This window comes from Corvus cornix, chromosome 7, assembly GCF_000738735.6.
Source record: "Corvus cornix cornix isolate S_Up_H32 chromosome 7, ASM73873v5, whole genome shotgun sequence".
Classification (NCBI taxonomy): Eukaryota; Metazoa; Chordata; class Aves; order Passeriformes; family Corvidae; genus Corvus; species Corvus cornix.
Window position 1 is genome coordinate 21,918,664 of NC_046337.1, and position 27,609 is coordinate 21,946,272.

General features: G+C 39.1%; 1 protein-coding gene and 2 long non-coding RNA genes across 5 annotated transcripts in view; 1 reads left to right on the forward strand and 2 right to left on the reverse strand.

Moving 5' to 3' along the window:
• ATP5MC3 (ATP synthase membrane subunit c locus 3) lies at positions 1-3,403 on the reverse strand. Of its 2 annotated transcripts, XM_039555457.1 has the most exons (5): positions 3,339-3,403; positions 3,180-3,257; positions 2,127-2,204; positions 1,581-1,774; positions 1-245 (listed from the first exon to the last, which is right to left on the reverse strand). In XM_039555457.1, the coding sequence occupies exons 2-5, from the start codon at positions 3,216-3,218 to the stop codon at positions 131-133; spliced, it is 426 nt and encodes a 141-aa protein (XP_039411391.1). In that variant the 5' UTR covers positions 3,219-3,257; positions 3,339-3,403; the 3' UTR covers positions 1-130. The 2 variants fall into 2 exon arrangements, with proteins under 2 accessions (XP_039411391.1, XP_039411392.1); XM_039555458.1 differs by lacking the exon at positions 3,339-3,403 and having other exon boundaries at positions 3,180-3,332.
• A 177-nt stretch (positions 3,404-3,580) lies between these two features.
• Positions 3,581-27,459, forward strand: LOC104693851. Its single transcript, XR_002047232.3, has 4 exons — positions 3,581-6,022; positions 11,134-11,205; positions 18,121-18,228; positions 20,169-27,459. It is a non-coding gene; the product is annotated as an uncharacterized LOC104693851 (long non-coding RNA).
• LOC109145672 overlaps positions 25,380-27,609 on the reverse strand; it is a 43,983-nt gene continuing 41,753 nt past the window's right edge. For both annotated transcript variants that reach the window (XR_002047228.3, XR_005602408.1), the window contains exon 6: positions 25,380-25,464. This is a non-coding gene — a long non-coding RNA (uncharacterized LOC109145672). The remainder of the gene's footprint in view (positions 25,465-27,609) is intronic.

The window sequence follows — 27,609 nt, forward strand, 5'->3', positions numbered from 1 at the left end:
TTGACAGTTAAAGTTGTTATCTTTAATGAAATGACTTTGGAAATAGCATCAATTTCCATGACACCAACATTTTGGGAGTCCCATAAAATGCAGTTACATTCCAATGCCAATATTACAGGCAGATCTCCATTCACATGGCAAACAGGATCAAGAAAGCAACCATCAGACAGAAGAGACCCATAGCTTCAGACAGGGCGAATCCCAGGATAGCATATGAGAACAGCTGCTGCTTCAGAGAAGGATTTCTAAAAGAAAGAGAAGGTGTAAGACCTTTTTATCCTTACAATTAAATGTTTTTCATACAGTTTAACCTCACACTTCCTTGCCACAGATTCTGAAACAGGAAAATCCAATAAATCCAAGCAATTCTTTTGCAAGGCTTTCACTCAAGATAAACTAGTTGGCAACTAAGACTAGATTCAGGTTATGCAGATGGTGTAACAGTTTTCCAAATGTGCACAGTTTTTGTGACTGTACTAATGTAACTTTTGAATTTGACTGTCTCCATCCTCCCATGCAGAAACTATCAGCACTATGCTTCAGAAGTTTATTTCACATCTGTGATATGAGAACTATACTCCAAGGAATTCTCTGCATATCGTGTTTTAGGCAGCTCTCAAGACAAATACAGGAACTGAAACCACGTAAGAGCAGGACAAACAAACAAAGAAATATGCAGCAGTTTGTGGCAAAAATGCAATGACTATACCTTCAAGAAGTGAGAGGAGAAAATGTCCAACATAAAACTATGAAGCAATGTTCTACAACCTCTTATTGTCACGTTCATGCCAAATTCAAAACTCAATATATGAATTTTGTAGTGAAAACACTTGTTTCTTCAGGTGCAAAGTGAACTTCCTCGTCTTCAGAAGGGCTTAAAAATCCTTATTAAGAAGTAAGACTTAACTGGTTGGAAAAGTAGTGAAGAACATGAAACCTCTTCTATGCCTGTGTAAGTTCTGCTCTTTCATGATGCCACGTGAACTACTTCTATTACAGGAATGCTGTAAAATTATATGAAAGTTCATCCCTACTACAAAATCCTCACCCTTGCCCCCTTCAGATTTCTAGAAGGAATAACTCATTTGCTGAAGTAACTGCATATTCTGAGATGCAAAGGTGAATGTGTTAGAAAAGCAAATCAGGCCTCTATTTCTAAGCCATGATTCTGACTATGAAGACTAAAGCATACAGACTCTCATTCCTTACTACCAGTTCTCACACTGTTTTTCTTTAGGATTTTCCCCCTTACACAGAAAAGATCCAGTCTGGATTTTTAGTTCATTTCTGGAACCAAATGCTCAAACACTGGACTTCCATGACCATAAGACTGACCAAGTCTAATGATGCAATTTCTTTCATGGCTCTCCTCCAGGAAGAGTGTAGAAAGTTCTGAATTTAACAACAGAGCCATCCTGACGAATATGGTACAGTTTCATACAATTCTCTTCAGCCATGTTTGTCAGTAACAGTAATCATTAACAGGATTTATTACTGTGCCATCATCCTTTCTACAGCTCAGCTGTCTTAAGATACACCTGCACACAATTCAAGAGTTTTTAAAGAGAGAGATTGATTACCTGGCATAACCAATGATTAGACTACCGAAGACTGTTCCAATACCAGCACCAGAACCAGCCACACCTACTGTGGCTGCACCAGCACCAATAAATTTGGCAGCAGTGTCAATGTCCCTGCTGATAGCACTAGTCTGGAATTCTCTAAGTGCTAGTCGGGAGACAGTATTTTGGGCCCCGTTAACTGTTGAGTTGCCCTAAGAAAACAAAACATGAAAAAGCATTATATTCAGACAAAAGACCAGGTGATAGTGTTATTATGCAGTTTTAAAAGCTGTATTAGATCCAATGTCTAGTTATTCTTCAGAGTGATGAGACTGTAAGAGTCATAAACTTCAGAATGTTACCTGTTCCACCTGAAAGCACCAACTTTATATGTAAAAGACTTCTCAGGGGAAACAGCAAGACAGCAATGAGTATTATCAGGTGTTTGACTTAAACCAAGTTTCACACTATTGGTATTTGAGTTAGTACAAGTGAACTCTAAGTTGAGGACATTTAGGCTCACCAGGTAATTTAGGAAGATACAGAATTTTGTTTATAAGGTACCTCTCCATTCTTGACCTCTGGCCTAGACAACACAGATGCCGAAATTGGTCTGTACAAGACTCTTGATCCAGCACGGATCTGTAAGAGAAGGAAAAAAACTATAAAAAAAGAAACACTTTATCATAGCTATTCCATACAATAGTAAGTGAATAAGACTATAAGCTACTAAGCCATTTATCTTCCTTGAAAGACAGAAATCTCTGAACAGCTGGATATCCAATAAACAATACAGAAGCAAGCACTGCCATGCAATCTGACAGCACTGTTCTCAGGAGATATTATTGTAAACAGCTGCATCCTTCAGTGAACATATACATGCATTATGCTGAGAGAAAATAGAGGAAAACAGCGATAAAAAAGCCCGACCGACCAGTAGGCAGTGAAACACATTTTGAAATGAATAAATAAAAGTCATCAAAATTAATTTCAAAGTTGTTAAACGCACAGATGTAACCTAGACTTTTGAATTTAGCAAGGCACAAATGAATGAATCCTTTTTCACAAGCGGCCTGCATGTGTCCTTGGGCTCCCAGCAGTCTAAGGTCATATCGGCTCTTGCACAAAGCTCTTCCTGCAGGGGAAACCTGGGCCTGCACCATGCAAAATGAGACCTTCTGCAGGCCAGAGAGGGCATTTTCATGCAGGACAGTCTCTCATCTCTGCAGGGGCAAAAAATCCCGGCCCTGCACAGGACTAGCAACAGGCTGGAGTTTGACCTACAGCGAGGCACAGAGCGCAGTAGGCCCAGGAGCTGTTGGCTGCGCTGACCTCCCTCTCCTCCGCCGCCCGTGTGCGAAGGCCCCTCACCTTGGCACAGGGCCCCGGCCGCGCCAAGGAGGCGGGAAGGAGAACGCGGCGCTGCCGCAGTCTGCCCGACCCCCACCCCTTCGCTCTCGGCTGAGCAGCGCCCGGTACGGGCTCGTCCCAGGGCGCTGCCGCGGGGCTCGGAGGTCCGCCCAACCCGCGGCAGCCTCGCGGCCGTCACCGACCCTGTCGCCGACAGGGACGGAGGCGGTGAGGAGGCGCAGGCGTCCCCCGCGCACCCCCACTCACCAGGGAGGGCGAGGTGGCGAGCTTGGCGCAAGCGAACATCTTAGCGGGCGGCGTCCCGGGGGTCGCGATCCAGCGTCTCTGCGGAGAGAGCGAGAGGGTGAGGGTGCGGCGGGCGGGGGCGGCGATGGGCGCGGATGGCGCGGGTGGCGCGGCTCTCACCGTGGCGGTGCCGCGCTCGGGCCGACGGGCGGGCGGGCTGGGCCAGCTGTGCGCAGGCGCGGCGGGGCCGGGCGGCGGAAGGGGCGGGGCGCGGCCAAGGTCACTTTGTGCCGGCGCCATTGGCAGCGGCGGGGGGCGTGGGGCGCGCGCCGCTTTCCCGCGCAGCCGCAGCGCGCCCGGGGGCGGAGCCGGGGCGGAGCCGCCGCGAGGGTCTCTGTCGCGCCCCCTCGCTGGGGCTCGGATCGCGGCAAGGAAAGGGGGCGTGTCGGAGGACACCTGCTGTGTAAAAAGCCCCTACTGTTTAATTAGTCATTTCTGCACGATGAGCAGCTTCACACCCAAGTAACGAAAAAATCCTTTTTAATCAAGATTAACCGAAATAGGATTATCTTCACTGAGTTGAGCATGTGTTCCCGAGATTCCCGCTTTAATCACTTACATGTGCTTTGATGTTTTTCATTTGCTAACGGGATTATTATTTTAATGGTCATTTGCTATTGTTAGTAGTATTAGCGCCAACTAGTAAAGATGCTGAAAAATCGAGGTTTCGAGTAAAACACTGGAAAATACATATTTAGGTTATAAAATTTTCATTTGATACAATCTGTGCCATAAAAATCTAAAATTGTGTGCTGCAAACGCTCTCCAATGGACCAAGTAAGGAGCTGTGTGTGCTCTATTTAGGGATGGGAACAGTCTCTTAGGTCTTAGGTGCTGGGCTCCTGCAGACTTACAGGACGATTGATACCGCTGTCACTGGTTAAAGCGCAGGTGCCACAAAGCTGAGACATGGTCCATATCAGCAGCTTGAACACCCCTCAGCAAACATGGACAATAGGTGCTTTCAACAGCTTCATACTAATGTTAAGCATAATGTTGCTTTTATAACCTACAGCGTGGTGTCTTCTGATCATTAGGTACCGGGGAGGTGTACTCAGCTGTAGGTCTGAAGGTGAGAAACAACAGTACAATTTGAATTTCCCAGCCTTCTGCTCCCTGCCTCAATCCAGCAGCAAGCTTGGTTTGGTTCCAGTGTGCATCTGTCTTAGTAACAGAGCAGTAAAAATTCAGTCTGTAAAGGCCAGCAAAACAGCTTGTAAGTTGCCGGTGGTTTTGGTTTTCTGTTTTTTTTTTTTTTTTTCTCTCTTCACAGCTTACACGAATTTTTTGGGAACTGAGGTGCATGGGCAGATCTGCATTGTCTGCCACGTCGTTCTTCCATAGACCAACACTAAGAAATAAGTATCAATGGCAAAACCTTTTAATGGTTAGGCAGAACTTTTCACTCAAAAAAAAATTTCAGTCCATATGCTGTTGTGGGAACAAGTATTTCCAGCACCATGAATAAAACCATAAAGCCAAGGTGAATGCTGTACTGTTGGAATGACTTAAATGTGACCTGCTGCTGTACAGTAGCATACAGAGTACCCCATTTATGAGGATGAGTACAACAAAGAAGATCTCGGCAACAAAGAAATTCGCTTGCTCACGGAAGGAAGTGCAGCAGTTAGAGACATGCTTTCTCCTTGGGAAACTGGAGGTCTGGACCTCCAGGCATGAAACAAACCTTCCTCCAGCTCTCATGAATGGAGAAGAAAGTGGAAACTACACTCCTGTATACACACAGCACAAGGCTGCACGGATTCAAAACTGCATTAAACGGAAACCCTCTTCTTTCACAAAAGAAGTGCCCTCTTCTGTCATAATTCCCACCCCGGGAATGTTTTGCAAAAAATGCATTCACAAGCTGTTTGTTGTGAACAGTGTCAAAACCACTATTAAACACTAGTTTATTGTTACTTTTAAGGCATAGCAGCTGATACTGTATTTTGAATGCGACTCAGCTCTTCCTTTCAGGAGGATTTTTGAAGAGCAGTTACTGATCTCTGGGGCCAGGCTGAGTTTAATTCAAGCAGATCTTCATAAAGAAAGACTTGTTAATCTCACACCATTTCCTATCCTATGGCTGGCCTGCTGGTAGGTCCCCAAGGAAGTGCATCAGTGCACTAAAGACAGTGTAATTTCTAGTTTCTCACCACGTTTCTGAAAATCTTTGAGAGTAGATTCCCAGTTTTCCAATTGTCTCTCCCCATCAGGACCAGTTATGCGTGTGGACAGCAGCCAAGGATGCCGGAGGAAGTTTTCTCCCCATTTTGCCTCTAGCAAGGAAGACAGAGTGCAGATGTTTGAGCAGTACATGGCGCCTGAAGAGCCACTCCAGTCCTCTCCCACAGCTCCTGCGGCCTTACAGCTCCCTGCTGCTGAGCCAGGTTTTTGTCAGGGCAATAAGAACAGCGACCACTAGCTGTGGTTCACCAGTATGGCCTTCTTCTTTCCCAGAAAGGAAAGAGAAAAGGTCATCCCGAGTTTTCCAAGCTTTCTAAAGACTTCTCCTGGAACCATAAAGCTTCTCCCAGTCTTTTTGTCCTTACTTTTAGAACAGCAACATCTGTTTCACCGTCGCTGCCAAGCAGCTCATTTCCTAGGTTCCCCATGCAATGGATCAGTCCTACAGTGACATGCACTTCCGCTTTATAACCCTGAAATGAATTGGTATCTACACGGATCAGGCTCTGAATGCTACCACGCACGAGTATCAGCAGAATGGATGTTGCATACAAATGGCATTTTTCTGGTGACTTCTTAAAGAGTACTATCAAACCTTGTATCTGTCCAGAAAGCAGGTAATAAGGCAACTTGGCACAGTATCCATAAACTGGAATGCCTGCCTGGTAGATATGGGTTGGTTTTCCTCCAGGTACAGACAAATCATGGCAGTTGCACATTGGTTCAGTTGAACAAGTAAAATCCTGTACAAGGCTAAATAAATGAGCATGTCCTGAGTGCTTTGCACTGGAGGGTCTGCTAGAATTCAACATTTATTATTAATAGCTTATAAAAGATGAATGTCTGTATCTGAATGTTCTATATTTGCTGAAGGAGGAATCTTGGCTTTTTAAGAGAAATCCCATTGTCCAAAGCCTAAATAAAATGTTCTCCTGCTAGATCGAAACCAATTCCTTCAGGTTAAATTTTATCTCCCAGCAGAGGATTATTAACTCAAAACATGTCACACACTCACACTAGTCTTTCTTTTAAAATCTGTTTTGAAGAGGAGATGTGTCTGGAAAACCAATATATTCCAATAACTCTTAATTGTTGGAAGACCCCCAAAGGATGAAATTGGATCAAAGGCCTCCTGAGATTATCCTAATGTTTGTGAAATATTTTAAAACTTAAGGGGTATTACCTCAGGGTTAGCTCTCTTGAACATCCAGATTTATGACGTACTTTGCAGGGCATTGATTGATATTGATTTACAAAGTCAGGGGTTTTCAGTGTTTTTCACAGCCTGGGCCATGTTTCAGTCCTACCTCTTCCATTCACAGCTGTGTGGTTGAATTTTCCCATTCAAGACTGAATCTTCCCATTCAGGACTCATAGAACTGGAGCAATGGTTTGTGGAAAGAAGATACATAAAAGAGAATGAATACACTCGGAGTATTTAAACCATTTTTGCTCTGGGAAGAAGGAACAAAGCCATTATTAGATGGCTCTGCTTTAAGTAGAAATTCTCTTGGTAGCACTGTCTTAATACCTGTTTACCTTACGGATTATTAGTAGGTGCCAAATTTTGACATAAGTAATGTTGTTTTAATTGCAGACTGGACTGGATTATAAGAGATGCTTCATAGGAATACAGATGATAAAGTTTTTTCTCTAAATTCTAAACTTCTCCTTCACAAGGGAAAGGGAGAAACTGTTTCTTCAGTGATCTTTGTCCCTGAGAGCACTTACCCAAGCAATTTTTTTTCCTAAAATTAGGTTTTTTATAGTCTCAATGGCTTCTTTCAGTGGAGAGCAGGAGGCAATTAACAAAGTAGAGCTAATTTAGGCTGTAGAGCATTCTGGTCAACAGACCATTGATTATTTTAACACCTGAGTCCTAGAAATGGGTGAGGTTAACCACAAACATCATACCATGTTCATACTAGGTAAGATTTGGAACATATGCTAATACTCTTCAGAACATTCACACAACTTGAATGGGAAATCATGATAATCCTTATCATTAAATTTTTGGGTCTTTAAGATCTGCTTTAAATACCACAACGATTATATAAGTAGGATCTGCTACACCATAGCCTATATATGTCAAAATGGGATGTTGTCAAGAGGAGAAACATTCTGCTTCAGCAGAAATTCAGCATGGAAGAGAGGCATACTCATCTTCATCCTAGCTGTTGGATTCTGGTGGAAAGTGACATCAAGGCTCTAAGGATGCCAGAAAAGACTGGTGGAGCTGCTTTCCCTCTAGATAACAAGTCCTATTGTCTAGCGTTCAGGTTCTACTGGTTACTTTTATGATGCTGTACAACAGTATAAACATTAAAAAATACAGCCGTCCTTTTGTAAAACCGAGCATGTCACAAGGTGGAAGATAATACTGTATTTTTGAAATTAATTTTATATGTCAGCAAAAATTATAATTTGTCTATAAAATTATGATTCCCTATTTTAATGTAACTTTTATTTGTATTTCATACAATGATAGAATTTTTTAAATTCTCAGAGATTATTGAGTGCAACCATTAACCAATGTAACTTAAAGTGGAAGGTTCATGAATAGTTTCACTTTATGCTTTACATCTATTACACTGTGTGTGTCAGCATTGCCGCATTCAGGGTGAGCTCTTGTGTTTAAATATCATTATTATGTACCTACCCAGTATTTTTTGGAAATCGATTTTTGAGTAAAATCTGTAATAAGACAATCCACTGATGTTTAAACAAAGTAATTTTTATAAATGCACAGAAGATTCAGAACTTTTAGAATGAATATACCTCTTACCTCTTACCTTAGAACATGAACTCCTTTAACTAAGTTTTCTTACTCATGATATTTCTCAAGGCTGTGTTGCAAAAAACAGCTGATACCTGAAATGGTCAGTCAGTTCACTGGGTAACACACACATGGATTTCTAGGTTACAAAATATTACTGGACTTAAATGAAGAGAAATTCAGCAATGCTTTATATTCCTACTAACAGTACTAAACACCTTTTGAACAGAAAACATAGTTCAGCTGTAAGCTGACACTATTGGCTGCACTGGTTAGAACACAACATTGGCAATCCAATTTTAACACCTTTCATATAATACACAGCACAGCCAGCCAAGACTTTGCCCAAAGTATAGCCATTTTTTTTCAGAAGCATCCATAGATTTTCATAGCTGAAGTTGAAGAAATCCAAAATGGAGGAAAGTTTTCTTAATGGGCTCTTCTGGCTTTTTGTGCAGGGAGAATTGCAACACCAGAGTTTTAGTTTTTAAACAGAAATACCTAAGCAACTTTTTTTAGATTTGTTGTTTTTCTTGTTTCCCACAATTATATAAATGATACTAGACAAGGCTTTTTGGGTAATACATTTTGGCTGTTCACAATCTGAAAAGAGAAATAGGAAAGGTAACTGTTCAGTGCTCAAAAAAACCCCACAGGAATTAGTAAATCTTGTTTGGATATTAAATTAGTGTTTTGGATAACTGATCTGTTATGGCTGTTTGTGCCATGTAAAGAGCAGAAGTGGGGTACACACGTATCTGCCAGGACTGTGGCAGAAGGATTTTGCCTTCCTCCCCCTTTTCACAGAGGCTCTAGTTCCAGTTGATGATCCCTGGTTGCAGGGGAGATGGGGCTATAGCCCATTAATACATGCGAGATTCATCTGCATAATTGTAAATGACACACCTCCCAACTACGAGTTTAGATTCTCATACCCCTGCAAATTGCTTTAGGCTCACAGCCTAAAAGGCAGTGTATAAATGAACAATATTCATTATCATCTGAAAGCTTTTCAGTCTGAACCACTGAGCAGAAAACCTGTGGAATCCTTTGACTCCAGTGCACAGGTTGTGCCCTCTAGGACCTGGTGCCAGTCTGAATCCAGAGAAAAAGTTGCTGTAGTTCAGCTGCCTACTGTCATGCTTTGCATGGCTCAGATGAGCTATTTTTAAATTACTATAATTGATTTTGCTCATAGTTACACAAGAGATCATATATTCTCATGTTTCGTACCTAAAGTAGACAAACTCTGGACAGCCTGCCATTTCTAAATTCTTGGAAAGGACTCTGTCCCTAATACTCAGACTCAATGAACATCCTGGTTCTCTGGCATGCCTGTATTCATTCCCATCTGTCATGCTGGCATTGTTCCCACTCAGAATTATTGATGCCAATTTCAACAGGGCATAGGTGCTAACCAAACATGGTTTTAGAGGGACAGCTTTCATAACACAGCAAGTGCCATCTCTTTTGCCAGGAGATCCTGCTGTTTGCAAATAATTCCAGCTTAAGGCCACATGCTTCATTACATGGGATCACATCTGTAGATGCTTGTGGGTATTATTAAAAAAAATCAACAAATGTCTACTGTATTTCTCTTTCAGTTTGGCTCAGTGCTTGGAATTCTGTGTGTGGAGAATGAATGCTCTGCACCTTGTTAGCAGGAGTGAGCCATAGGCTGTTAGATACTCTGAGCAGTCTTAACAGGTTACTGCATCAAAGCTGGGACAACAAACTGCAGAGTTTAGCAGAGCTGTGCTGCTTTTTTCAGGTGCCTTTTGACTGCTTTGTGTATGTAGTTTGTTCTGAGGAGAGAATGATAGAGCATTGTGTTTTGCACCACAGCTTTTGCCTTTCCAGGTTCGCAACAGATTTGTGTGTAAGGCATATTCTGCCCCCACCCAATTGTAAAATGGCAGATATGTACTACAACATTAATACTGCTTATTAAAGTTATTAGTCTATATAATGCTCTATAAAAGATACATATTGTACATATAAGGATACATATATTGTATTTATATGTATATCACATTAGTATCATAGTAGTATATTGTAGCTGCACTTGACTCCTGTTTTGCCCCCTGAACAGATTACTTGTGTTAGTAGAATTACACTGTACTGTATAAAAGCTAGAAATAGCTTAGGAAAGAGCAAAACCTGTTCATGAGCCTCAACTGGACAGCCCACTAAGCTCAAATTTTGAAATAGAACTTTGTAGTGAAGCAAAAGAATATTTTGCCCAGAATATACCTCAGAAAATACTGTTTGGAATAAAATAAGATTCAGGGTAGATAATTTCCAGCCATGTGTTTCCAGTCATCATTTTTGACTCTTAGATATTCCATCATTCAGCCAGGATCTGTGGAAAATAAACCAAAAAACGCAACCCCCTCAACACCCGTAGTGTTTTGGCTGAATAGCACTAGGAAGACCTCGGTTCACATGCTGTGCATAGAAATGTATTTTTGCAAATCAGAAAAGGTATTTTCAGTTGTTCTCTTTACTAGCAAAAACCACCGAAGGCTGTTTTCAGTTGTATTTTACCTCTGTCTAAAAAATGTTGAATCTAAGAATGTACAGAAGAGTCAAACGTTTTTTAGAGTCCTAGCACTTCAAGGACGCAGAGTGACAAGTAGACACATGAATATATTGAAAAATTCTGTTGGGAATCAAGGTTTAAAATAACCGAACATTTCTACTGACTGTACATTTCAGAGTAGTAATATGTACATTTCTGATCATTTTGTTATTGTTTAGCATGTTTATGAAATTGGGTACAGTTCACAAGATTTCATAGGCTTTGAAGGATACTTAATGTGCTTTTCCTATGCTTTTGATAACTTCAAAATACTGTATTGAGCTCAAGAAACAAAAAGCCTCATTTCACAGTAGATTACTGTATCAATTGTAACTGATCTTTACATCCTCTCACCTGTCTTCTGTCCTTAGTCTTTTTGGCAGCTAACCTGACCTTGTGGGCTGTCAGCACTGATTTGTTTTCCGTACCACTTGGACTCAGAGGTATTTTGTTTTTCTTTTTCTTATCTTCCCCTGCCTCCTAAAAGTGCCCCCTCATAATAATTGTATACCTTAGAAATCATCTGTCCCTCCGGTAAGGGCAGCAGAGTGGCAGAAGAGGTGTACGTTATTAGTGCCATGGAATGAAAAACTTCAAGGCATATGCTGGAGAGAACAAGGGTTTTCCAACCCAATAGCTCAGGAGAGGTGAAAAGAAGGTTCTACTTCAGCACAGTCAGACCAGGAGCTGCCTCATGGGAGGGCTGTTGCACTTTTGGGTGAGTTGTATTTTGATTGTTTCTTACCAGCCATAACAGCAAAGTTATAAGGCTGCCTGGTTGGAGTCTCATCTCTGAGATGTTGCAGTGAACAGCCAGTCCATTATCTCTCTGTACAAACCTCAAATCTTTTCCCTAAAATATGAAGTCAGACGTGGTACGCTTGTTAGGGAATACCTACCAGCAGCATTGCCGGGGCACACAGTTGAGTAGCTGTAAAAAATGACTGGTGCATGTCTAGGCAGCTTGGAAGCTTTGGCTCATTGAAACTGCTATCTCTAGAACACCAATAATTAAAGATAGCTGATTTGAAAAAAGCCATGTCTGGATTGCTCCAATTCATGGCTGGACTGTGTTTTTAATGCCTCTAAAATGACTAATAGTGTGTATAAATAGTGACATCCAGTGTTCAGTTAGATCAACCACAGGTCTGTGTTCCGTAAAGCCTTTTAATTAAAAGATTTATTACAGACCCTATTTAAAATGCCTATGTAAAGATAGTAGATAACCTGCCAACTGCAACACACCTCCACAATAAAAATTTCCTTCCTGGCTTGTTGGGGAACAAGAATGGTGTGGCTCTTGTATAATGCTTTAACTTTCTTTTTTTATGACAGCAAGAGTCTGATTATTCCCAGGTGTTTTTGATTTCTTCTTTCTTTGCTTCTGTTGCTGTGAATGTGGCCATTAGGGCAGCAGTCATAAAGGATGTGTTCACCACTTCCTTCTCCGTCTGTCTCTTAACAGAGCCACAAGTCCACCGTCTTCTATCCACATTAATTCCCTGAGGTATCCACACAGTATTTGTGTTGACTGCCTTAATTTTGATCTTCTCTAATCATTCCCTGCCAGATGGCAGTTAAAGTTTAATGGTCCCTGTAAAAATAGTTCCCTTTCTTCTTTTAATCAGTCATGTGTGTTTGCTTAGCTAACTGTTAGATGTTCAGAAAGCACGAAGGGACCACCAACACAATTACTTCAAAATACACATCCGTATTGTGATTTCAGTGTTACGTAAAAGTGAAGAGTTATAGTGTAAGTAAGATTCCTGGAAATTAGTATGGGCTACATTACCTTAAATTTTCTTTGTTTCTTTAGATTTATTAAAAAGATTAAACTAATAATTTGTGACATTTCATGTAATCACATGTAGATTACTTTCAGTATTTTCTAGGCTCAAATGTTTGTGTTTTCTAGAAAGCATATGAGTATTATGCTTTTAGGGATGAATTGAGCAATACACTTAAGCATCTGCTTAACTTTAAGTACCTGTGTATAGCTAATGATAGATAATAGGGCCTTGAGCAAGGTATTTCGAAGTATGCTTCACCTTAGGCCCCTAAGTACTTCCAATGAAATGATTTACCTTCTTGAATTTTTAAGAGTATGTATCGACACCTAATGACACAGAACTTGAAATTTTCCAGCACGTGTTTACTTGATTGAAGCTTATTAGGAGTTCAGGCTTTTGCTGAATAGAGAATTTAATTCAATTGCATATTCATGCTATGCCTAAGTAGCAAATCACTTCAGAGGCAAATGGTTTAAGCTATATCAGACACCTATGGAGTGAGCAGGTAAGGTTATACCTCTGAGGAATACGGAGAGCCTGGGAAAGTGATAAATTAGCAGTCTAATCCAGCTCAGAGTACTGCCAGAGAAAGGGGTTCTGTGGAATTAAATGGAGACTGGATCAGGGTCTGAACGCCTTGCCTAAAGCAATACAGGAAATATATGGCAGAGACACTAACAGAATCCAGATCTCCTGATCCAAATTAGATTTCGTTTGTATCTAACATCTGTGTATGCTGCAACTGGATGTGTCATCACAGCCTGCACAGGCCAGCTTCTAGATTAAAGCTCGCATGATAACTCCTACGCACACTGCAGGAATCACACCCACTTACACATCCCAGTAAGATGAGACTTAGCAGAAGTGCAGACCATCCTACTTTATTCTCCCTAGTAGAAGGCTGAGAAAATAGGGATCCTTGTACCTTCCTTGAAATCATATTTTAACAACCATGTCCAGAAGTTTTAAGATATGACAAACTATGCACTATGACAGTACTCTGAACCTTCTGATCACTTAGTGCTTTTTGATTTTGCCATCAATGCCAGGGAGTTGCTCCAGCTCCAATTTTCCTCATTATACCTTAATTAGCAATAAGCAATTTGGTTCTAACATAATAGAAATTTTGACCCAAAGGAAAAATTCTCTGTCCTCCATCTAGGTATTTTTCCTCAGTTCCTTTCTACATGCAGGTTTTTTGGGTAAGATCTAGGCCTGAGAGCAGAGATGTGGATGGGACGGTTTGCATTATGATAATAACCAGATGACCTCACTGAGATCAGAGCCTCAGGGTACTGGATTCTGGCAAAAACATAGTAAAAGTCAATCCCTGCACAAAAGAATGTGAAGTATAAATACACAAGCTCTTTGGTAACTCTGGGATGGAGAGGTTGATTTGCCCACTGTCAGACTGTGGCCATTGCTAGTGACTCACTCTTGATCTCTTGTGCCTTAGCCAATGGCCTTAAACCCAGAAGCACCCTTCTCCTCTACTTACAATTAATTAGAAAGAGAGCCCAGCTTTGTTACTTTTGGTATGTCAGAGTTGTAAAATCTGTCCGCTGTGGAAGAGTGGACATACCTTTATCTTTCTGTACCCTGGTTTCCTCTCCTGTTTCCATATCAGACAAGCATACACTGGTTCCTTACTTGGTTGGCTAAATATTGCAAAGATAAACAAGCCAAGGAGAGCTTGCTGGGCTGATGATGGTTACTAGCAGGCATCAAAGTGAAGGTGTTCCCCTGTGGACACAACCCATCATGGTTGGGCTGATGCCCAGTTCATAGGAGGGAACATGAATCTTCCAAATGGAAAGGGAGATAAATTGCATCTAAACATGCTAATGATGATAATGTAGAGAGACAGATGTGGTAACTGAGCATTCAAATCCCTCCATACACTCTTTACTTCTGCTACACTATCACATCATATACTACTGACTAATATAAGCCAGATGCAAAACCAGAATGTTGTTTGAGTTTATATTCTTGACATCTCCAGATCTGTACAGCTTATAGATAGAACATTTTTCCCTGGCAAATTCACACAAAGGTCATTTTTATGAGCTCATATAAAGAGTGAATTGGAAAGCAATCACTGGTGTTTGTTTCAGCTGCACCACTTCTGTTAAGGAATTCTTACTATAAAAATCAAGGCAAAGCACAGCTCAGAAATCTGGATTCCGTGCAAGGAATTTTGTTTCCTTGTCCATTGTGTGGCCACTCACACCTTTGCAAAGAGGATGCCATTTAAAGGCTTGTAATTCAGAAGTGGCTTGGATCAGCCTTACATAAATGTAAATGTAATATGTAAATGACATAATGATTTCCCAAGGTGAAAGGCAGCAGAGGAGGAGACACAGAGGTCTGCCAAGTGAGGTCAAGTGTGGAGAATACGCAACAACCATGCAGAACACTTATACACCTGGTACAGTACATGCCAGTTGTAAAGGCAGAAAGCCAAAGGTAATGAGCACTGTGAGAATTACCAAGAGCTCCTTTTTGGCCCAGGTTCTTGCTTGTAATTGAAGCGCTATCCTCTACTGATCCTTCAGGTAGTGTCGGAACAGTTTTATCCAGGCAGGTTTCAAGGGAGAATCAATCCCTACCGAGTAAAAGAAACTTCCTTTACATTATAGCTCTGTGCTACAAGCAAGCTATGGATGTGACTCGTGAGTATTCTTAATAGTTTCCAAAGAAAGTGAAATTCCTGAGAGAGATTTTGATTTTAATTTAGAAAGTGATTTTTATGCGTGCTCCAAGATGACTAGAAAACTGTATGTATGTTTACATATTTATGTTATTAGAACATATAATGAAATGTACGTTAAAGTGCCTTTATTGCATTTATTAGAATATATGTTTTAAAATACTTCTGTACAGTATTAGGAAAGAATAAATCAAATATTAGCCATCCAGGAATATTCTCCATTGGTCTGTACTCTCCATCAATTTTAACAATGGGCTATTTATTTTTCTTTAACTGGATTCTAATGTATTCACAGACATAGAGTGGTTATAAGACACCATAATGTTATTCCTGGATAACAGATTTTAGCTTTTATATATCCTAGTGAGCTCCTTCTCTACAATATTGAATTTCAAGGAATTGGTGGCTACTCTGTGATGTTGAAAATTTCCTTCTATATGTCTTCAGCTGCCAGTCTTTGAAATCTCTTTTAAAGGATAATCTATACTTGAGAAAATAGCCAGACTGAAAAATCAAAGTCTAACTTGGCAATCTCACTGAAGTGCATGTAGTAGTCGCTTGGCTTTCCTTGCCTTCCACACTCTTCCTTCATATGTTTTTATTTCAGTTACAAACTATTTAGGACTAACACTTGCTTTTGCTTTTGAAAGGGGATCTGGGATAATTGTGTGCTTCCTAAATAACCAAATATATTTTTTATTCTTTTCATTTTATGGGTATGGGGCATCTGAGTTCAGAAGCATCCTTCAGAAATGTCCATTTGGGAAAAACATTCTGAGACTTTTATAGATAGAGTAGTAAACCTGGGAAGCACTGAATGTTTAACTGAAAAATCAGAAATACCAGCAAAATAATTATTGGAGCTGCAGAGAATCTGCAGGTTTACAGAAGACTATAATGCAAACATTTTTTTGCTGATAGTTCTTTTTTCCCCCCCTTCTTTTTAACTTTTTTTTTTCCCCTGGAAGTTCAGTGATGTACTATAGTGAAAGGAAGGAACTGTTAAATTAATTTGAAACTGAAAATTAAAAACCAATAGACTTTACTGCAAATAGGAAACGGTGGAAACCCCCTGTGATTCAATCACTGCAAACCAGACTGGGAAGAGCAGTACACTTGATGGCACAGCTGCAAGGATGAAGCAAGCTGGCCTCTCTGTTACTGTTGATATTGGTCTGGGAAGACACATACTTAGTAAGTAACACTAAATACACTATTTCTATTACAATTTTCTATTTCAAATCATGGAAGGACCTCCCCTTTGGCTGTCTGTAACTGCTGAAGAGCATCACGTAGTTAATTTCTCTGTTTATCAGTAAGGCATCCTTTGAATCACACAAAATGAGTACACTGGTAGAATACAAAACCAAAACACCACACACAAACAAGAGAAAGGAGATAATACTAAATTATATTTTAGCTACTAGTGTACGTAGACTGACAAGTCTAATATAAAAGAATCTTCCATACTACCTACTATCTTTTTATCTTTTGGTAACAATACGAGAGAGTTTAACAGGACATTTACATCTGATTTAATGCAGAAGGCTTTTTTTGAGAAACAGAAACCCAAATTATAGCTGAGAGAACTTCAGAAAAGAAAATTCATCTTCCTCAGAAGAAACAATGTAAAGAAAACTTAGTAGTTGTATAATGTATCACTGCTTCAGAGTTCCTAAGTGGAAGTTAGCGGGTATATTAAACTGGCAGTTTATCCTCTTTGAATATATTGTATCCACCTAACTCCTGAGGAAAGCAAAAGAACATTAAAGAAGTGCTTTTGCACCTGTTATACTACACTTTGCATTTTTAATGCTTAGCAGAAGCTGTTAGTGTTTTAAAATCTTCACCAAATGTATCCATGCAGCATGGAAAAAGCTGAAGTCGTTAAACTGCATATCACACAACAGAATCATCTTGCATTTAATGACTAGATTTCTAAAGCAATTACTAAATTTGGACCACGTGCTGCCCTAGGGGGAAGCCAAGTTTTGGTTCGTTTTGAGAAATTAGTCTCCCCGGTGTGCAGTAAGAGTGCTGCTGTTGACATAGGCAGCCACCAGCATGCAGGATGGCACACAGGATGTGTGAGCACAGACGGGCACGGTGTGTGTAGGGAGACCTGTCACGATGGAGCAGGTACAGGTGGTGGCTTCCCCTGCCCAGCAGCATGTGGGAGGCACTGCCAAGGCAAGCTGACTTTTCTGCAGGAGGTAGAAAGAGCCGGCCTTCCCTTTTTGATTGAATACAACTATTTTTTTCTTTACAGAGTCTACATCCTTGAGTTTTTCTCTCATTTTCCCCTTGTGTTCCCATGATAACTTGACACAGAGTAAACCTAAAATTTGTTCTTAACTCCAAACAGGCATTTAGTAATTGCCAGAGATAAAGAAACACTAAGAGTTTGGAAAAAAGTAAACAGCAGTCACAGCAAAAGTGTGTTAAAGAAATTGGCTCATCTAATCTAAAATAGTAAAATGACCAAGTTCCAGGGCTGAATTATTCCCAGAAGTAATACCATGACTTCATTCAGGAAGCATTACTCAGTGGGATTATAGCTGGAACATTTTCAACCTTAAGGATTCATCTCCAGAAACATCATTCTTGGAGTGCAAAATATCCTGAACCTCCCAGACCTAGAATAGGTTCTCTGTTAATAACTCACATTTCTGCATATCATAAACTTCAATTTGCTTGTGAGTCATTTTTCTGTTCAAGAATTGTGTAAAATACGAATTTTATATCAGTAAGAATTGAGAGTCCAAGGAATTAAGCTTTCACTGAAATGTGGAATTTCCCTACACACTCTTGAAAATCCTGTCTCCAGTATAAAAATATTTCATTTTTTTTCTTTACAGAAGAAAATTCCATGCAGTTATTTACGGCCTCCCTGTAAGACATGATAACCTACATCCAGAGATGTGAGATAAGGTGGTCTCCTACCATGAAGTGGACTGTTCAGTGTGGTGAGAAAAAGAAGTTGTTTTTATTTATTTATTTACCAAAAAAAACCAAAAAAAAACCAAAAAAACCCACCAAAAAACCAAAACTGAAAGTACCCAGAAAATTGACATTAATTGAAGCATGCAAAGCTATATGACATCAAGAGCTTTGGGGAGCTTTTTCCCTTGGTGCTTAAGACATGCTATGGAAATTTCTTGCCTGGTGGGATAAACTAATGGGCTGACAAAAATACAAACTCTCCCTAGCTGGAATTGCAGTAAAGGAGTGTCTTAGTTCAGAGTGCACTGGAGAAAACACCATGTTCATTTTATCTTGACTTTCTTTCTATTACACAAGAACTCAAACTGAGCAAGAGTGTCCTTGATTTCACTCATAAATACTGTGTAGAAAACTGACAGTCCTTTTATTTGTCTTTAAAACTGATATGGGGGTGGGGGTCCTGAATAAATATTTTCATCTGGAAAAACGTGGAGTAATGTTCATTATACTAAATACTTAACCTAATTTAAACTTAGGGTTTTTTTCTTGAATGTCATTCTTCCATGATTGTGAAACTTTGGTGCTTCCTTGGATGACGCCTTGGACACCCACATGGAAATTTCCATTGGAATTAGCTTAAAGTAACTCACTCCTATAAGAGAGTAAATCAAGAAACTGGAACTATACTGTAGTTCTCATTGCATTCCTCTCAAAAATGCGGTTGCTGCCACTGGTGGTGGTTTTTTGTGCTGGACAGCCAATTTAAGAATTACGAGTAATTGGAAAGCTTTTCTGTATTTGTCATAAAACTGTATTTTAATGTTGGTAGCTCAGATCACTAATCTAAACCTTGCTCCTTGTATACCTCCATGCAAATGTGTAGTCAGCACTCCTATTATCATGTCACTGCTTCCAAGTGTACCCTTGACAGCTCACAGACAAGAATATCTCTTGAGGAGAAAGTAATTTAGTTATGTAGATCTCCCTATTATTTCAGTCCAAAAAGCTCAGCTTAAATAGACTATCAACTGAATTGAAATGTTTTTTGCAATATGCACTGATGTGAGACCAACAAACTTATTTTGCTAAGGTGCCTTAAGTAGACTTGGATCTTTAGTTTTAGCTGTGCTATTACATTTCCTTGAAAGCTCCCTTATTCATAAAAATAAAAAGGGGGGAGACACATTTTCTTGTGACTTAAAGGCACCTGGCTGTTGGGATTTTTGTCTTTCAGTTTAGGGAATAATGAGTGGGAAATCTACACGCCTTGTGTCTGAATGATCAACACTTGCATTGCCATGTGCTTTCCTGTTAGTGTGGAGGTACAAGCTGTGTGCTAAACACTAAAGTCAGGCTCAGATTCTTCTTCCAGATGCACATGTGCAACTTCTATAGCAGTGAGTGAAAGTTGCATACACAGATGAAATTTTAAATTAATACAACCTTGCATCCATTTGCCTCAGATGAGAATTTTAGTTTAAAGAATTAACAATTTACTGTCATTAAGTCCTTTAGCCCTTTACCATATTCATATTATGAAAATAAGAATACCTTTCACACACACGGTGTTAAAGAAAGACATAGTAGGAGGTGTGGAGTGTCTTGGCTGGGAAATCGTGTGAGTACTATGCACATACATTTCCTGAGTAAGCTGCTTATTGTTTCTGTTATTGTACTTCTGAACAATTTCTGTTGGCAACAGGGTATTGGCCATACATTCACAAATTTTGGGGCAGAATCCATCCTGATTTTTATCAAATGGCTGCTTCAAAACGAGGTTTTTTTACATTAGATAGTTCAGCACTTTATAAAAAGAAACATGGTTGAAAATACATTAAATTGCAGTAGGTATGCCACACTGAACACATCAGATAAAAAAGAGCTCTGTTTGACACATAAATTGTGGATATTAGCTAATTTACACATATAAACTGTGAATATTTTATTTTGTATTCTGGAACAGGTATAACTCCACGACGTTGATTGTAATTTCATCTTTCATCACCAGCAGAGGGAGCAGCAGTGACTGAGCTGCACAAACCGTGGGGGTTTAATCCACTCCATCAGCCAAATTCCCTCTGCAAACACCCTGAAAAACCTCTAGTGCTGTCAGCAGGAACCAAAGAAAAATGTCTGATCCTTGAATACGTTAAAATATTCCTATTTTCTTCAAAGTAAACTCTTGTGTACCCCCTTAATTGAGTAGCATCACATTCACAGCTTTGTGAAAAATATACGGCATACGAGTGGTATTTGGAAAGAGATCAGAGACCTGACTACACAGACCATAGCCATCACATCTCATAAGCCAAAATCATGCTTCAGAGATATTTAGCAAACTCTGTTCCTGATTTTGCAACTTAAACCACAGTTCTGTGGGAAGACACAGTTCAAATATGAAAACTATAGTTACTTGAGACCTAAGATTTTGAAAGATGTTGGAATGCATTTCAAAATTGTCAGTTGTTGTAGTTTGCTTTCAGACAGTGTTTAAAAGTGTCAGAATCCTTAAATCAGTCCTCATTTTAGCATTTTCATTCAACCAATCTAAAAAAAAAAAAAAAAAAAAAAAAAGGGAAATTCACAGCTGTTAAAAAAACTTCTGATTTAAAGCAGTGTAGTCCATTACCAAAGCTCTGGGTTTGAACACTTCTGCTGTGGGAAAGCAGTAGAGAGACCCTCTGCTACACAACTCCTAATTGAGTCCTAATGTGCCAGTGAATACATTAGTTGGCTCTCTGACATTTCACCCATTTCAGTAATCATCTTCACCAAATATGAACACCTATGCTATTGTAGACTAGATGACAAGGTTGTGCACATGAACTCTGTCTTCCTTCAACCTTATCAGCACCTCTAATGGAAGATACTTTGACTACAAACATGACGTGCTTATAAACACAGCCAAGACAAACCCAGCAGCCCAGTTCCTGCCCAGGATCAGGTCAGTTCAGCTCATCCCAAAACCAGCCATCTAAAACTGAAAGCCTATCTACCATCATCAGCCTGACGTTTATTACATTATTTCTGATGAATGTAAAGCAGTAATAATATTGGGGAAAATGGTAATTATGGAGACTTCATATTACAGGCAGAGAAAAGATCAAGGGTTTGCTGGTGGTCTTGCAGGAAAAGAAGTGAGGGATCTCAGAGTTGCTCTGGGCTCTCCCTCACTGTGGTATCAACTCGCCTGGCTGTCAGAGATGGTGCCTAAGGAAGCACTACTGCAGGTTACTCTCAGCCTGTCTAACCTGCTAAGGATCTGGTCAGAATGCCTGGCAGGCGGGAGGTGGACACATGCTATTTGAAATGTTCACAGTGTTTCATAAGTAAATTATACTTAGTCACCAAAATTTCATTTATCCACTCTCAGTTTCCTGACATGTCACTGGCACTCTGGAGTCTTTTAGCTATTGGTGTCAATAATATGAAAAAATTAAATCTTCTTACCTTGGGAGGCTTTACAGTAATGACACACCACTCTTCAGAATCCACATCAGCATGGTCCTCCCAGTCACTTACTTGGTTGAGGGCAGGGCATTGACCGTACATTTTTTAATACCTGCAAAGAAAGAAATTTCGTATCTTTCCTGATCAAAAGTATCTTTGATAAATGTCAGTGTTACTGTGTCCAAACAGCTTATTCAGTGGGCTATCCTGCCATAGGGGCTAAACAAAAGTCACAAGGCTTTATTTTGTTAAACAAATATAATTTTAGCCACTTTGAAGAAAGGGCAGAGGATGGATTACAAGTGTAACTGTAGCATTTCTTGTGTTTATCACACTTAAAATACAGCAGTGCAGTTTGGTTTGCAGCATGTGATCTTATTAATTTATATGCGTTCATATAAATAATTAATATTAAAATCACTTTAATTAATTTTTGCCATTGGATTCCTTGAAAGGGAATTTAAAGCATGCTTTCACTGTATATTTAACACAGTCCATTTTTTCAATTTTGCTATATGTGATTCCTCTTGAATTTCTAAAGTCATTTTTATCATTTCCCAGAATTGTCTACCATGTAAGAAAAGAACCAACAATTTCGGAACTCAGAAGGATGAGTGACACTATTAACAGTGATACTAATAATAATTCAGCAATTGAAGTTCTGTGTATCTCTTTCATATAGCACTAGTCACTGGATATTAATTAATTACATGGTATTTACTAATGTAGCTAAAATGGGTCTGAGTTGTTGGACCCATAAGCTGTTTTTGTCTGCAATCTGCAAAGGTGATAATTTATCTTTAAAAAATATTTCTTTACAATGTTGCTTTCTGATCACTGCATCATTGATCACTAAATCAGAAATATTTTTTGCCACTAGTACTGAAAGGCTAAAGTTTCCACATGCTTTAAGTGCATTCATCAGCAACATAATTGCTCACTTTCCTATAGTTTAATTTGCCCAAACATACAGAAATCTGCTCCAATGTTTTCATTGAAGATGACAAATACGCAATGATACTGTGGGCTGTCTGGTTTTGGTTATGATCCATAAGTGTATGTGCTATTTAACAACCAATAAAATATGACAGGCATATATAATTCTGTCTGAGCAGGAAAGAAGATTTTATTGCTCAGGTTTTAGTCACACATGCCTTACATAAAGTTGTACAGTCAGATCAGTATTTTATTGTTACTTACCATATGTGTTACACCCCTTAGGCATGAAAGAGCAAGCTCAAAAGCATTAACCTTATCTGCAGAAAAAGAAATTACTACAAATAAGTTTATAGTCAATACAGTCTTTCTTTAGGAACAAAACAAAAAAAACTGGAAACAAATCTACACATCTCATAGACTTCAGCCACAGAAGAAAGGAACCATTATTACAATCTTAGCTTTATCAGCTTCTTTCTTAAACACCTTATCTCCTCTTACATGCCAAAATAATTCAGTATGCACTACTATGGATCGCTGACATCAATAAGTGCTATCTGTCATCACCCTACCCACTGTATCCCCCCAAAGCTCCTGGTATTGGGGGTCTTGGCCTCACACAGAGAAAACATTGCTAATCTTATAACAAGGTTATGTGCATAAATTTATGCATACATTTATCAGAATCACCAGGTATGTTGTGCAGAGGCAGATCAGTGGTGAACAGAGAACTCAGCAGGACACATCTGCACTCTGTTCACACTTCTCAGGTTCCTTGTACAGCTCAGCAGGAGAGGGCAAAAGGAGAGGTGATGATTTTGAGGCACTTCTGCAGTTACGGAAGAATTCCAGAACAAATTCCACTGTCTTGTTTTTTCAGAATACACAGATTATATTTTCTTTAATACACATGGGAACCAGAATTTATTTTTATGATGCACTACCTGCATTTATCTCCACCAGTTGAAGAAGTACGCTAACAGCCTGCAAAGCATTACCAGGGCAGGATATGAACCTACACAGGATATGAATTTATAAATGTCAAAGGAGTGTAGTAGTAGCAACATGTAAATCAAAGTTCAGAAAGCCAGAAAATCTTACTTTAAGATCAGCTGATGCAAGGTAGCAACATAGTTATTTTTTGGAAAAACAAGTACTTTTGTGGCACCAGACTGAGGGACTGAATCATCAGCAGGCTATGACCTGACAATGATTGATTCATGATAGAAGAAAGGGAGAGAAAATGAGTTGTATTTCAGATTCCAGCATGCAACATACCAAAAACACTGAGCAGGGTCTCTGAAAGCCAAGTAAAGAAGCTTTCCAGCTTTCCTGTTTCTTTGGGCACTTTATTTATCAAGACAAACTGAAAAAAGAAAGAGCTACAATATCTTCATTTAAAATGTACTAGGTAGCTGTCTGAGATATTTTTAAGCAACACTGGCAGAAATAAAGGAGGATCAAAGAAATAACATTAAGAATATTTAAGACATTTATCCTGGATAAAGTTGCTATTCTCAAGCTTCAAATAAACTAATACAGAGCTCACCCAAGCAAAACTTCAGTGCAAGTTCCTTAGAAAGAAGAAAAAAGTGTAATTTTTCTCTGCAATCACATATTCACACAGAAATAGTGTATTTTTATATATAGCTAATGCTGGATGACTTTATGGCTGACTATAGAAGTCTGAGGATTACAGAACCATTGCCTGAAGAGTGAACACTTGAATTTAGCCTTACTAGTTGCTAATATTTTTCTGATTCTATTTTTTTTTTAATAAAGTGATTTCAGGTTTGTGAGCAGCTACCTATAATAAGAAACAATCCGTTTGAAACACTGGAGAGTGTAAGTAGAAGGTGTTAATTATAGCTAAATGCCCAATTCCCCTCCCCCCCTCTGGGCTAAACCCTACAGTTTTAGGCTGCTTTCATTTCAGTAACCATTTGATCTTTCCCAGGAGAGGATTTCGTACTATTTCTTTTAATCTTCTCTGCATGCAGTTCAAAACTGGCTTGCTGAACTCAATTTAAGTTAGTGTTTGCGTTTATGAGGAAAGGATCGCATGGTCTACAACAAAACAAATAAAAATAATGGTTATAAATGTCAGTTAAGAAAATTGTGTGAAGTAAATTAGGTGCTTATGAATGCATCTATGCAAATTTTAGAATGATGCTATTACTCCCTCTGCTCACTATGATCTGCAGGGAAAATATGATTTAGAAACCTTCGACCTTTGGTAAGTACAATAAGCTTTTACTATGGTGCCTTTGCAACTAGTAAACAATTAGGCAAGAAACTTAAAAAATATTTTGAGAATAAAACACATTGATGTTTCACTCTACACACATAAGGATCTTCAGTGACTATAAGTAATTAACCAGACAGAATAAAGTTAAACAAACACGTAAATCTTTGCAGGCTGGACATTCTATGCAGTAAATAATGCAACACCTCCACTGTCACCAGATAATGTGCACTGTGCTAAATTCGACTGAGCCACATTTTGGCACTAGCATCAGTGCCAAACGGACTTATCTTGTAACTTTTACCTCTAAGGATCAAGTCTCCAGAAATCAAAATGGCTCCATTGAATCAAACTAGACAGGATTTACATTAAAGTAAAAGCAGGTCATGCAGTCAGCTAAAAAATTGCAAAATGTGTTTACCCACCTCAAAATATTGCTCCATATCTCATTCCTTTTGTAAGAATGTTTGTAAATCTACAAGAATTATTTTTCACATCCATTGTTTTAATAAAGTTCCAAAGAGACATTCATTTCCCAACTTCCTGCTAGCGCTGCAATAGCAAAATATGCTGCTGGTGCTGGCCATAGTCATGTCCACAGTTGGGTTCAGACAAAGTGACAAATCAGCTGTAAGAGCCAAATGCACACAGGAGAAGTTGCAGCAATACCCTAATTATGCTTACAACAGAAAAATATACTGCCAGAAATACTGAATAAATACTTTGCAAACAAACAGAAAAACCAAGATACAAGGAAAATAGAAAATAGAAAAAAAAAAAAAAGAGGAATCTAGCACAATATGTACTGGTCAGGACCCCAGAGAATAAGGATTTTCATGCATTAATACATCAAAACCAATTGGTAGCTTCCTTTGGATTGCCTGTACCAGTCCAAATAAAATGTAGCAAAGCAAATTTATACTCAGGCCCCATTAAAACTGACTAATTTCAGAGTTGTTGAATTTAGGAGCATTTTATCATATAACTGGAACCAGAAGTTAATGTACTGAGAGTTGAGTTTCACTAAGATGAAATATTAATTCATGTTTATTGTAAATGTTGATTGTTTTAATATCCTGAATTTAGATGCAGAAGATTAGATGTAATGGGTTCTTTCCATATGTCACAATTAATCTAGTTGCTCTTTTAACTGTAAATTCTGCAAGATTTCTTTTTCTTACCTAAAAATTCAAGCAAATGATTTAAAATTAAACCATTTTTCCAGCACATGTAAAAATGTGTAAATGATAGAACTGGCAGTATGATGATTGTTTTACAGATAAGCATTTTCTTCATCATCTTCAAGGACATCCAGATTTATGATCTAATCACTCAGACCTTTAACAGGATGCATTTGAGTTTGATTAAAAAAGAAAACAAACAGCAGTGCGGATTTATTAATGAAATGTGGGTGACCTTTTCACATATGGAACACTCTCAAAATAGCAACCTTAAAGTTGAGTATGGTCTCCTTAGCTGCTTTAGCTTTGCCCATCCTAGTGTACAGCACGTTTTTGTTATGCTTTTTTAAATTGGCAAGTGCAAATTTTGGGAAACCATTTCCCCCTCCCCCTCCTTGAACTTTAATTGCTTAACCTACATCCTAATTCAAGCTGCTCATAAACCTTAGCCTTTGTTGTAGGTCCGACAGCTGCGTTATGTCAGTAGCAAGTAAAACCTTCACAAAGTTCCGGAATGCTGCAAGACATTTTATAGGTGCTGCAATAAAAGGCAAATTGAATTTACAAAAATGCATTTGTCACTGATTAAAAACTTACAAAGTTAATTGGAAACACAGTGTAGGTGTTACCACACAACTAGAGGTGTAATTGGTGGTTTTAATTCAGTTGGAGCATGGGGGAGAGTAGCTGTTCATGTAAGGCCAGCAATCTTTTTCATATTTCTTTTCCCTTGAAGAAGCAGGGTGTTTTTACTGGAAGACTTGCATGAATGGTCAATAGCATTAAGATGCTAGCTGAGGAGTAGGGACCACCTCCATGCCTAGCTTTCAAGGCTGTATCAAAGTAAAATTTGCAAGTACCAGTCAGTGCCCATTAGTAATTGCAGGGTCCTTTGGGAAAGTTTTCCAGTCCTTTTCTTGTTTTAGGTTGGCAAAGCTGACACAGCAAGTGAGAAGGGGAGAGGGAGGTAACCAACAGCCCTGGCAATCAGCACCCTCCCCCTGGAGCTGAGTGAATTATCTCCACATAATCCACTTAACCTTTGCCATTGTGGGACCTGGGAAGTTGAAGGTATTTTTAAACTTGAGTCTTTTAATTGCCAGTTTATAGTGTCACTAGTCCAGCTCAGCTGGAAGGAGGAGGATTGGAAAATAGTTCCATGAGGCAATAGCTTTTCACCTCGGCTAGGAGTCCTAATTATTATTGGTTTTGTGGCTCAATGTCCTCTAAGACTGTGGGGACAGTGATCTACAGTGAATCCACAGGTGATGGAGTTTCTTTAATCACCACTTCTGGTTAACATGGCTAAAATATCAGAGATTGTAAACTGCTTACAATGTTCAACTTGGGTAACAAACATATTGCCATCAATTCTCAATATGCAGAAAAATCCAAGCTAACAAAAAATGTTGTGAAAACAGCTCTGTAACAATAAAATTTAAGAATATGAGAAAGCTCCTTTGCAGTTTCTGTTCTTGGCAATCTCCACTTGATATAAAAGTTATTATTTTATTATTTACTTGATATTAAATTTTTTAAAATATCAAATAATCCCCTTATCAGAAAAACATTCCTTGAACAAATGCTGAAGG